This window comes from Eublepharis macularius, chromosome 6 (assembly GCF_028583425.1).
Source record: "Eublepharis macularius isolate TG4126 chromosome 6, MPM_Emac_v1.0, whole genome shotgun sequence".
Taxonomy (NCBI): domain Eukaryota; kingdom Metazoa; phylum Chordata; class Lepidosauria; order Squamata; family Eublepharidae; genus Eublepharis; species Eublepharis macularius.
Genome location: NC_072795.1, coordinates 54,378,760 through 54,391,328, shown reverse-complemented (window position 1 = coordinate 54,391,328; position 12,569 = coordinate 54,378,760). Strand labels below are relative to the sequence as shown.

Sequence of the window (12,569 nt, the reverse complement as noted above, 5' to 3'; positions counted from 1 at the left end):
AATAAAATCTAATCCAATTAGAGAATCTAACCCAGAGATAAGGAATACCGAATATTTTTTTGCTGAACACCCCAAGTCACTACTGCTCAGTCTACCCACAGAGTCCTAAAACGGGTAAGCAGACTTGGGAATGCTACCCTAAGTTCCATAACAGAAAGATGGGACAAAAATGGGGTTGTAACATACACCACTACCTTAGCATATATTACAGATTAATTCTTGGAGTTAAAATATTGAAAAATTTAACCTAAATGCTTGCCTAAGAATAGATCAGCATTTTTAATTCATCTTTCTTTGTAGCTTCATTTTTAAAGAAAGAAAAATAAAAAATGCTGCCAAGTGATTCACCTTGCGCAAGCAAATGTTTACAAGCACGAAGCAAACTGAGAGTAATTTATCTTTTAAGTGTTTGCAACTGACTAATCTGCACAGACTGGCCTGAAAGCAATCTGGGCTAATTTTGTTATCTTAAGAAGATAATTCTGCTTAGCCATCCTCATACCAGCAAGCTGTCAATTTAGAAGTTTCTCAACAAGTAAGATACCCGTGCAATAGATTTTAATTTATGTTCTTTATTTGGTAAACATATCTACTGCCACTACAGAGACCTGCTCAATGCAAGATGTGGGGTTCAAGTTTTCTTTAAAAAGATCACAAGCACTGGTCTTACAGAGATAATAGATTTTGGAACTTTATTGCAATATTCTCTTAAGAATGTAAGTCAAATTAACACAATATGTATTTTATATATGCAACAGCTTCAATTAGCTACCCCATTTTGTCAATTTTTAGATTAACAATTTTAATTAATTTTTTCTAGTTTATTTATGTCTTCACCCTTCTGACAAAACAACTATCAATATTGCCTATAATCAACCTGCACACTCCCAGAAGCAATATTTAACTCTATGGTCCAACTCAAATGCCTCCGGGAAAAGACAGGTCTTAAACCCATTCAAAACGCCTTTAGAGAAAGCAATAGTTCTTAGGAAGTCCCATGATTATACAGCAGCAGCTGAAAAAGCCTTCCAACAGGTTTCCAATGCTAAGGCTGGTTCCTAGAGGAAGGGCCCTTGGCCCAGTCTCATGTTTTAGACTGGAGAATAAGAGTAGACAAGGTCCTTCAGCTACTCTGAGCCTAAGCTATTTAGAACTTTAAATGTCAAAACCAGTATCTAAGTCCAGAAGCTAGGGCAGACTGTATAACTCTGGCTTAATATAAATAATCCAGTCAGTTCTCATAAGGACACTAGCCACTGCAATTCTGGACCAAATGAAGTTTCCAAACCATCTTCAAAGGCAGTCCTGTGTAGAATGCATTATAGCAATCAAGACCAGATATTACCAACAGTGCCATCCTAAGCAAAACTGCTCCTTTCTAAACCAATTGATTTAAATGGGCTTAGAAAGCTTAGGATGGCACTATACATGGTGTAAAACCACATAAGCAAACAAACAGTACAGCTGTTATTATAAATGGATTCGTAGTAGCAAGCCATTATGTAGAAAAAATACATGGGCTTTGGATCTTAAGCCTTGTTTCTGCTTGTGCAGTGCCGTCTTCTTCTGTGGAGCACATTTCTCCAGCACTAGGTACGTTTTCTCATGAAAGACTTTCAGTCAGTTAGAAAGTGCCTAACACAAATGAAATGTACTCTACAGCAGAGGACCATCTCTGCAATGGATGAAGAAGGGCATAAGTAGAAACAAGGTCTGGGATCCAAGCCATGGTCACAACCCCATTATTTGCTAACACAGTAGCAAATGGAAGAATTGGCGGGGGGCTAGATGTACATCACCTCTATCCAGCAAAACTCCCTGCTGGCGCCATCCCTCCCCAGCCCAGTTTGGCTCATTTCTGGATTTCACAGCTGAGGGACAGCCATTTGAACTCTTGCAAATAGATCCCCTGTGTGCTTAACTGGGCCCAAAATAAAGTATATATTGTGTGAGCAAGGAGTATATACCAATATCAACAAACTCCTCTGCTTAAGTCAATCCTGCTCCTAGTATGTAAACATGGCTAATTTAGCTATAAGGTACCACTGGTCAACATCCGTTTATACTTACATGTGTTTCCTGTGAAATTCAAGTATTCTTCCTTGTAGTCTTTCCTGGTTTTGAAAGTACAGATTGTTTTTAAGGTGTTCTTGGTCCCCTGTTTCATCAAAATCTCCAATCTCCGCTGTGACACATGAGAAAAATATTTGAAGTTACATATACCCCAAAAAACCCTGCTTTATTGCTACTTCCATAGCCCTTCAATATCACATCTAAAAATCTTCAGTTATTGGCTTTTTTAGGACATTAAATCGCAGAATTCAACTGCTGTCCTACAGAATTTTCAGGCATCAAGATGGAACCTCACTGGCACTATACTGGAAATCAAAATCAATACCTACAATTTATACATGGTTCAATAAAGTTTGGGACTTATTACTAATGGAGAAAATAACAGAGAAGTTATACTTGCAAGCTAACCCTGTAGGTAACTCGATTTTGTATGCTAAATGGGAACGTTTTTTAGAATTCCTATTTAAAAATAATTTTTTATTAACAAAATTACCATACCAAGAAGTTATTGATACGGAAATGTGGGGATTGTGGTGAACTTGTTTAGTTGGATTTATGTTGAAACTGTTATTGCTATAATGTTATAGTATATTATGACTAAAAATTGCGTAATGATTGCTTATATGATGATAACAAATCCGTCAAGTTAGCAACATTCTCTGTAAGTTGAAAATTATGAATAAAATTATTTTTAAAAAGAAGAAGATGGAACTGCTGTCTCGACAAGAGATTTTGTAGCCTTCTGTTGCAGGTGTTAAGAATTCCAGTATTACTCTGATTTGTTCATATGTCCAAATGTGTACATGTCCTCCACCACACTCTGAAAGTAACACACTGAAGATCTTCAAACAGCTTCACTTACAGTGATACCAGATTCTACTACACAGATTACCAGCATTTAGGACCCAGTTTAAATGCTAAAAACAATTCATTGTGGTTTAAAACAGACAAAAGTGCTACTGAGGAGAGGCAACATGAACAAAATGCTGGGGGGTTAAAGGGATACTTTTTAATGTTCATTTAAATGGGCTGCATTTAAATTTGGCCTAACAATTTAAATAAAGGAATACACAAGACAGAAATTGGGTATTTCAAGTGAAATATTTGATGCTAATCCCAAACCAACTGAATCCACTGGAGATCCACTACCAAGGCTTAAGAATCAAGGGAGCTCTGACTCTCAAAAGCTCATACCCTGAAAATTTAGCTGGTATTTAAGGTGCTACTAGACTCGAATCTTGCTCTTCTACTACCGACCAACACATTTACCTGCTTGAACCCTTTTCTTCATTATATTATCCTATTTAAAAACTGGCTTACTAGGGCATATGAAGAACAGCCTATGGGAGAGTCTCGGGTATCATCTTCCTTTGTTCTCTGAGCCTATGATCCACAGATGGCCAAATTGTGGCTGGTAAACTACATGAAGCTCTTCATTAGGCGAAGTATTGCTTACAGGCAAATATACTTTCTAGCTGCCACCTCAGACACATTTTTGTCTTCCACATCATTTTCCTCTCCTACAGCAGCAACTGGTTCTTATACAGCATCCTCTTTCTACAGGCAGGCAGCCACTACATATAATAGGCTGTGGAGCTGAAGAAAGATTGCATGCAACAATTTAATGTTGCACTTTTTTCTTAAAAACGATGTCACAAGTTTAAAGAGAGGAATGGAGAAACCAGTTTATCGTGGTGCCCAGTTTTCCTTGCCCAACCCTGCGCCTTCATTAGTCTTGTGCAGCCACCACTTTCACTACTCACTGCAGAGTTCAATGACATGAGCAAAAAGAAGGTCATGTTCCATGATAACCCCCCCCCACCCCAGTGGTTTAACTGACCTCTTTTGTGAGGGGGAATATCTGTATAGCACTTTCAGTACTCAAAGCTCTTCAAAGACATCACAGTAATTCTTAATTGTCCTATAAGTACTGAGGCCAACAGGGGCTTACCTAATGTCAGCTTCTCAAGCATTAAGCCATACTAGAACCATGTTTCTACATATGTGGTTAGGAAGAGCAAGGGAAGGATGTCAAACAAGCCAGCATTCTAGCAGCTTCTGTGTTTAGGTGGAGCATGCCAATCTAATTTCAGTGTTTATTTTGTGGTGTTTATGAAGTATGAAAGTGGGAGACTGTGTCCCCCCATAAGGTATCTTAGATACTAACACTGTAAAAGGTGAGAAATGAGGAGTGCTGCTGTGTTGTCATTGCATGCAAGGCGTTCCTCTGCTAGGTCTCTCTTGATCTGCAGTGCAAACAGATACCTAAAAGGGGGGAAAATCAGTAGTTAAGGGTTTTTTTTCAGTTAAGCTGTGGCAAGTCATTCACTCTGACAGCCTCTTTCTTGCCAGATGCTAGTTAGGGCCAGCAGTAGCCGTCAAGCCACAGTCCATGCAGGACGTAGCTGGCCAGTCAGTAGCTGCATACCTAAACATCCTAGTCTCACATTCAATGCTACCACATGACTTGTGCTGATATGGGTGTAGTGCCCCTCCCTCTCAGCTGCTTCCTACCACTATACCACTTCATACACCGTTCCTGATAAAGACAAAAGAACAAAGCTTTCATTCTTAGGCAACAGTTTTACACAATTGCTCAGCTGCTATCTCTGGACCAATTTGCATCAAGTGCTCAGGGAGATACCCTATGGGAACACTGCCCACACTGCATAAAGTGGTGCCAACATGACTCAGTGTAAGCAACGCTGTGGCTCTTGCTGCTTCCACAATTTTTTGCACCTAGGATCTAACACATTCACCCAACCCTATGAATGAGTTGCAGCCTTTCGGAGAATGAGAAAAAACAGCCATCTAGTTAAAAGGCATATTTAATGGAAAATGTATTTTAATAAATCTACAGCCACTACCCTACACAACTTGGAGCTGCCGGGGCAGGAAAGTCTTAAGAGGGACTCATCACTGGCTACTCTGTTACAACAGCACCCAGATCAGCTGAGCTTTGGGTGAAATGTTTGCTCCTCCCCACTCTGCACCTTTGCTGCAGGCAAGAGAGATGGAGCAGAGTGGAGGGCTCCAATGAGAAAGTAAGAGCACAGAGCTCAGAACTTTTGATCCTAAACCTGTAGATAATCTCTGCAGGATGAGACTCTTTTGGATACCCCAGTCACAGATCAATTACGGAACAGAAACTTCTGACACTTCATGTAAACTATGGAATAGAAACTCTTGCCCATCCAACATTGTCTATCGATTGGATTGTGCAGCAATTTGCAAAAGGACTTATTAAAGCAGAATGTTACCTCTGTTTACTAAAGAATGAAAACTAAGGTAAAAACTATTTCCTATACACTTTCAGTTCAGAGCAGCATGGAAGAGTACACTGTTGAGCAATGGCACAGCTAGAAAACACTGCAACAGCAAAAAGTCAAATAACCGATTTGATACTAGATTTAACAGGATACACTGACACAATGAGGCAATATTCAGAACAGTGCCTAAGGAACCAGCCTAGTAAATGTAATTACCACTTAAAACTTCTTAAACAAAGTCTCTCTTCTGTGCCATAATTTCTAAAATGGAAATTCTGACCATTTTCTCAATATAGAATTATTTCTGTAACTGACAAACATTGTCATCAGTTTGGAATAGGTAAAAGGTTGTCAAGCTCATTATAGGCCAAATAAAAAACTGATATCCAAATCAGTTTAATGTCAACTACTTAACAGCACAATCCTAAGCAGGTCTACTCAGAATCCTACTGAAGTGTACTCAGTAGGGTTTACTCACAGAAAAGTGTTCTCAGGACTCCACTGTAAATTTCCCAACCCATTCTATGTTAAAGCAATTTCTTTAATAAAATTTCTCATCTCTTAGTCAAATTGTAATGAAGAATTGAATACTTTACCTGGTATATTCTTCTTGTAATTGACCAGGATCAGGAGGAAAGAATTTTACAGCTAGACGAATCATGGCATTCTTTGGCCCTACAGAAAAACAAACACTATTACATACACACTTCCATATTGTATTTTAAACAGTTAATAGTATGAAAGACAGAACAGCAGAACTGCAACTGCTAATTCTCAAGCAAGGCTGTGTTACACGCCTATGTTGTCACAGGATACTAGTGACCCACAACCCTTCCTAAGCACCTTCCATGAAAGATTCGCAGCTTGGAAGACCTCTACACAAAGTGCTTCAAGCCTCAGTGCTTGCATTCCGCTCACTCATCAAGTGAGAAGAACAACCTGAATGCAGCATTTCAAAGTATTCATCATAACCCAACAGCAAACAGACTGTCTTCTCCTCTGGGAAAATGAAATCAGCCCAGTAAGCATCAGAAGTCACCAAAATTATAGAACAAGTGAGAGCGCTTTTCCACTGTTATTATCTGATGTGTGAATAAGATGATAAAATCTGATCTATCACGGCAGCAACAAGCAGCGTGCTATACTGTATATGGAGCCAATCATTCTGATGTCGGGCTAGAAATCTCCAAGATGGAGGTACCTAGTTTTTACGACTGAATTAGTGATTACCTACAACCTCAATAAGATGAATCAAAGTTCTGTTTTTGGGGTGTATGTGTGTGCGTGGAAAGACAAGATGCTAAACATGCACCATAGTGGAGATGTACAAATGTTTCCCTGTTAAAAGAATAACTCAAACACATATAATAAACAGATGTTTCTGAACTTTAAAAGACGTATCAACTCTGTAGAGAACCTTTAAATGAAAGGCAGGTCTCTCAAGCTTTCTAAAGATATTTAGAAAAACAATTCTGAACAAGAGAGCTCTTTTTACAGGATATCAAAGTTTAACACTGACCAGATATTGGCTCCAAAGCCATAACACATTAGATTAAGAGATGATGGGAACGGATCACAACAATTGCTTACTGTACAACTAATGAATACCAGCATTGGAATTATCTTACTAAGAGCCTTAGTGTTCTTCAACCAATCTAATCTAGATTTTTAAAATATATGGGCCTTTCATGAACATACTATCTCTAGACGTTTACAAGAAAATAAAATAATTCCCCCTGAAACTTATAACAAAGAGCAACTTATAACAAGAGCAAATACTGTACTTCACTGGAACAGAACACTATTTCCCATACACTCAGTCATTAATCATAGTATGATCAAAGACTACAGAATTACATTTTAGATTACCTCTGAATTTTTAGTCCCCCTAACATCCTCTACATGGCTGTTTTCATATTATATCCCTATATACATTCTTAAAATTCAAGTCATATACAACCAGACTAAAAACTTGACTAGATTAATCTCGCCTTTTCATTGCTAATGATGCACATATGTCTCCATCCCAAGAGATGGCTGAATATTGGTTTTACACTGGTTTGTTAGTACTAAATGCTTTTTTATTTACTGTACATGAATTTTTTAATGTTTGGAAAAACTGATTCCCCCCCCCCCCGAAAAGTGGTATTAGAATATTAGTCCTACTCAGGTCTATTTAGTGTAGCTTGATCCCAATAAAGTATACTTAGGATTGCACTGCAAGTTTCTTAAGGAATGCTCTTCATTAGCATGATCTTGTAAAAGAAACTCTGAAGAAAAAGAAAGGAAGACTGACCTGGGAGATGTACTAGCTATTGTCTGATATGAATTATTTCCATCTAGAATGGATGCTGATTTTTCTGTTTCTCATCTTTCTGGCATTACCCAAAATCAGACCAAGTCTATGCATGCTTTTCATGTTAAGATTTTCTATTCAAGTGATTATTACCCATTGTCAGATTCAGGAATTAATATTAAAAAAGAACTGTTATGAAGTTCATTGGATGACCTTAGGCCAGTCACCATCTTTCATCTTATTCTACCTCACCCAATTATTTGGGGCAGGGGGGAGGGAATACCATGCACCATGCTGAGTTCCTCAGAGGAAGGCCAGAACAACTAAGGCAAAACAAATTACATGCTAAAAATAAAATGAAGAATCATATGCTTTCTTTTTTTTCCTAAAAAAAGAAAAATATTGGTGCAAGTATCTACAACTCTCACTTTAGTGAACTGAAACTGAGGACTTCAAGCACTGCAAAAGAATTAATCCCTTACAACACAAGCAAGCTAGTCAAATAAGAAGGCAGCTCTTTTAACCAATCAGCAAAATGAAGCTAAACATCACAATGGTGTGCTAATTAAATAGTATTTCACCACAATATCAAGGAAATATGAATAGCATTATAAGAAAATGCTGATAATCACTCAGTGGCCTGGGAGCTGCATGTGGTTGTTTGATATGCTATCTCTGGCTTCTACCCAATGCAGTTCCCATCCTATGTACCAAAAAAGGAAGTAAGGTAATTGCCTAGTAAAGTTTGTGATTGGCAGGTGGTTCCCATGTTAAAACAACTGCTGCTAGAGGATGGGTAAGCTATGAGCCTCCCTGAGCTGTGAGTCTTATTCCAAGTATGGAAACAATAGCCCTCTTCCCCACTGCCTCCATTCCCTCATCTCAGTTCCTGGGCAACTACAAGAAAGCAAACCAGCAGCACTGATGAAAGAGTAAAACCACCAAAGCAACCACTCAAGAAAAGAGTAAGCTGTCCACAGTGTATGGGGGGGGGGAAGGAAGGTCAGTTTTACTCCCCTTTCTCTAGAGTCATCTGGTCCTCTCCCAGGCACCTTGGCAGTGATCTGCTATGTGCCATGCTGAGAGAGAGCAGAAAGAGAGAGAAGGAAGCTGTTCTCCTCACTCCAGATACCAAAGAGCTGGCTGAGGTTCAACAGTGTGGGGAGAGACCACCTTATTTATGCAGAGGTTCTTAGGTAATGTAAGAAGTTATAGTTACATACCATGTTAATTGTTATATTTTATATCATTGTACGTGTACATTTGGAGGTCAGTGCACAGAGCATTGTCATGTGGCCCTTTCGGTTGGTGGTAATTGCAAATGTGGCTTTCTACAAGCTGCAGAGTGAGTACTCATGTTTTAGATCCTCTTAAGTAACTTCTCTCAAATACTATCACTGTAGTTGCATACAAGTCAGAGCACGGGCACTAGCAGCCCTGAGCCCAGACATCAGCACACATAAGAGATCAGAAATGCAGGAGAGTAACCAATATCATCCAAGCTGCCAGTGGAGTGGAAATTACTTTAAAAAAACGAGGCAAGAGATTAGGAGAACTAATGAGGGCAAGAACAGGGGATCAAAGGACTAAGACCATCAAAGAGCAGAAAAATGTGCCATTGAGTGTAAGAGGGTGGTAAATGATTGGTAGGAACAAAGATTTACCATTAAGGCATTACACCAGAACAGCAGTAGCTAGAAATAAAGCTTGACCTATGGAAAAGATGTGCAATGCCCTTTTATAGCATGTGAAAATTCATGACTTCTGGAAATATTACTTCTAAAGCTGTTTTAAAATGGCTCTAGTTCTTTTTGTAGCTTTCTATATGATATTCCACCTAATTGATAAAAATCCTGCACACAAGGAGCCTGTGTGTAAGTTATTGGAAATAGTTCCTGGTAAGGATAGTAGCCCCATCCCACCATCTAAAAAAACTGTATTTTCCCCTATCTTTACTCCTACGTTGGAAATACATACATTTGTGGGGGAGGGGAGGGGGGGAAGTATCCTTACTTCGAATTTGTTTAATGATGGGTTTCATAGGCTCAAGCCAAATCTAAATGAGAAAAAAAATGAAATAATTAGGTAAACGTTGAATTAATACAGAATATCAAACATGAAAATAAATGTCAACCGGCTTTATGTAAAACCTCCCACATCTCCAATCAGTCCAGCAAATATAACATGTATTGTTATTTACAATAAGTCTAACAAAATATAAACTGCAAATGCATATTGTAAAAGCATATTGAAAAGAATTGTATAAAAAAGAGAAATTATCTTGTCAAGCCAATAATGAAACCAACAGCAGTAGCAGAACTAGGTTCTAGTTCCAGTGCTGGTTAGAGCGTCAGAATAGAATCTGGGAGCCCCAGGTTCAAATCCCCATTCTGCCACGGTAGCTTGTTGGGTGACCATGGCCCAGTCACTCACACTCTCAGCCTAAACTACCTCACAAGGTTGTTGTGAGGATAAAATGGAGGAGAGAAAAATGATGTAAGCCACTTTGGGTTCTCACTAGGGAGAAAGTCAGGGTATAAATGAGGAAAATATATAAATAAAAAGATCCAGAATGAGCTCTGCTATTAACTATCTTAGGAAACTGATCTACCTATAAGAATGTTTGAACTGTAAGGCCCTGTTGCACAAGGAAATTTATGGAATCTCTCTCTGGAGGTTTCAAAAGGGAGAGTGAATAAAACCTGTCCTGGGTAGTTAAAGCGTAGGGACTTTCAACACCCTCAAAAAAATAGAACAACCACACTTGGGACATCTTTCAACTGGACAAATGCATATATTCAACTTCACGACAAACTTCAGAGACTTTTTCCATTCAGCCACTGTAAAGGTAGGCAACCACAGTCAATCACATAAAACTTTGGTATAAGACAGTAAAAAAAAAATCGCAGCATGTTTTGAGGTGGTTTAAAGTCCAGAACCCAACTTTTAAATATTCAAGTTCTATACCATTTAAGCGCTTCAAAAAACCCACATTGATTAGAATTTATTTATCTCTATAACATATCTTGACTGCAAAATTTCAAATTTCCCCCCATTCTCCAAAAATTCTATTCTGTACAGACTGCAGTTGGCGGCAAGAACTAACATAGGGGAATAGCAACTGATTTGCAATGTTAGGAACATGAATGAAATATTTTTAGAATTGTACAATATGAGCACTGAACAACACATCTAGATGCTTCTACTTAAGACGTTCATTTGAACAGCTTTACCAAGCATAAGCAACTTCGTAAGTTGCTTCCTTTTAAAACTTGTTAAACATTTTTTCTTAATTTGAAAGTATAAGTTTCTGCTTAAAAAGCTAAACATTGTAATTTGTCTTCTTGATCCCAGTCATGTGATTCATAAGCTTTCTTGTTTGCTCCCCTTCAAGCTGCTGTAGCAGAGTGGTTAAGTGGTTGAGCTGCAAGTCAGCACTTTGAAATCCCTCTACTGCCATGAGCTCAGCAGATGGCCTTGGGTAAGCAACTCCTCTCAGTCCCAGCTCTCCAATTGTTTTGCACGGGTAATAACACTATGTCCACTGCCCTGAGTGGGAACTAATCTGCCTAGAAGACCAGTATATAAACACGCTGTTATTATTATTCTTGTAGAAGGAGGTCTTAATTTTTAGAAAAAGGAAAAATACCAATGTCAGCTAGTAGAACTGAGTGCACATTTGCAAAGTCCACTCAAAAATCAATAATCAAATGGCATGATGCATTATTTTAAATACTCCTCTCTTTGTGATGATCCTGTAAAGATCTAGGAAAACTAACCATAACACAGGGAAGAGGGCAGGTTAATGTGGGTGCACCACTTATATGCAAACTGCATTATGCTTGCTTCACAAATTAAAGCAGCTAAGTAGCTACCCTGCCCCTTCAGGAAAAATAGGTGGGGCTACAGTTTGACAGAATTACAGCTAAAACACAATAGTGTAGCTCTGCTTTCTTGAAATATACCTCCCTTATCCCACATTAAGATGTATCCCACATTTTAATGTAACCTTCACTGCAGTAAAACAACCAAAGCTATTCCCTTAAAAAGTACACCATTGAAAAGGTAATCTATTTGAAAACTTCTAAATTTCAGTTACATACCCAATATGACTGCATGTTCTGGAACTCAATTCCAAAGTAGTCTGATTCAACCAAATTCAAACGCTTATATACCTCTGTCAGCAGCTTCTGGCCAAGACATTTTGACTGGGAAATAAAAGCAAACTGGTATTAAGCACTGAAAAGTAATAACCTAAGTTAGTTTTAAAACATTCATCTTGGAAAAAATAAGTTTAAAATACGCCAGTTAAAGCTACATCTTCGCACAAACCCCAGGACAAAATGCATGATAGTTTTGGTACCTTTATATCACTTCCTACTTATACGTGGCTTGCATTCCAAAGTGTCAATCAGAAGTCTCTCTCTCCTGTATTATAAATATACTTAATAACTTAAGTTGTACTGTGGTACAAAATGTTAAAGGCAACATTAAAAAAACCAAACTAGCATGTCAGACAGCCTGTTTTAAGGGAATCTATAATAACAGGTCTTGCATCTTATGTAATTTCAAAGTCATCATAAATCAAACACAAGGCAAGTCTTAGTAGTATACCTGTTTTAAAAGAGCATGGTCTCTCTTACAACTAAGAGTTTAACAGTGCTGAAAACAGCACATGGAGGAGAATTATTTTGCTGATCCATGTGGAGCTGCAAATCAGCAAAATATCTCCCTTGCATATGGTTTTCAAGAAATAAAGCGGCACTGTGGGAGGGCAGGAGCCTTTCCTCCCTTCACACAAGCCCATTTTACTCTCTTTTTTAAAAAAGAAAGAAGCAGTTTCCCTTAGCTGTCGTGTGACCATGCAGAGCACCTTTAAACAAGTGCATGCCCATGAGGAAACATATTGTCTAGAGATGTCCTCAGACTCA

General features: G+C 38.4%; 1 protein-coding gene across 1 annotated transcript in view; it reads right to left on the bottom strand.

The window, feature by feature from the left end:
• Nucleotides 1–12,569, bottom strand: part of FARP2 (FERM, ARH/RhoGEF and pleckstrin domain protein 2) — a 90,480-nt gene that overhangs the window by 52,408 nt on the left and 25,503 nt on the right. The window contains exons 2-6 of the mRNA XM_054982263.1: nt 11,742–11,846; nt 9,652–9,694; nt 5,939–6,017; nt 4,241–4,338; nt 2,071–2,185 (exon numbers count right to left, since the gene is read on the bottom strand). Coding sequence (XP_054838238.1) covers nt 2,071–2,185; nt 4,241–4,338; nt 5,939–6,017; nt 9,652–9,694; nt 11,742–11,846 — 440 coding nt within the window. The remainder of the gene's footprint in view (nt 1–2,070; nt 2,186–4,240; nt 4,339–5,938; nt 6,018–9,651; nt 9,695–11,741; nt 11,847–12,569) is intronic.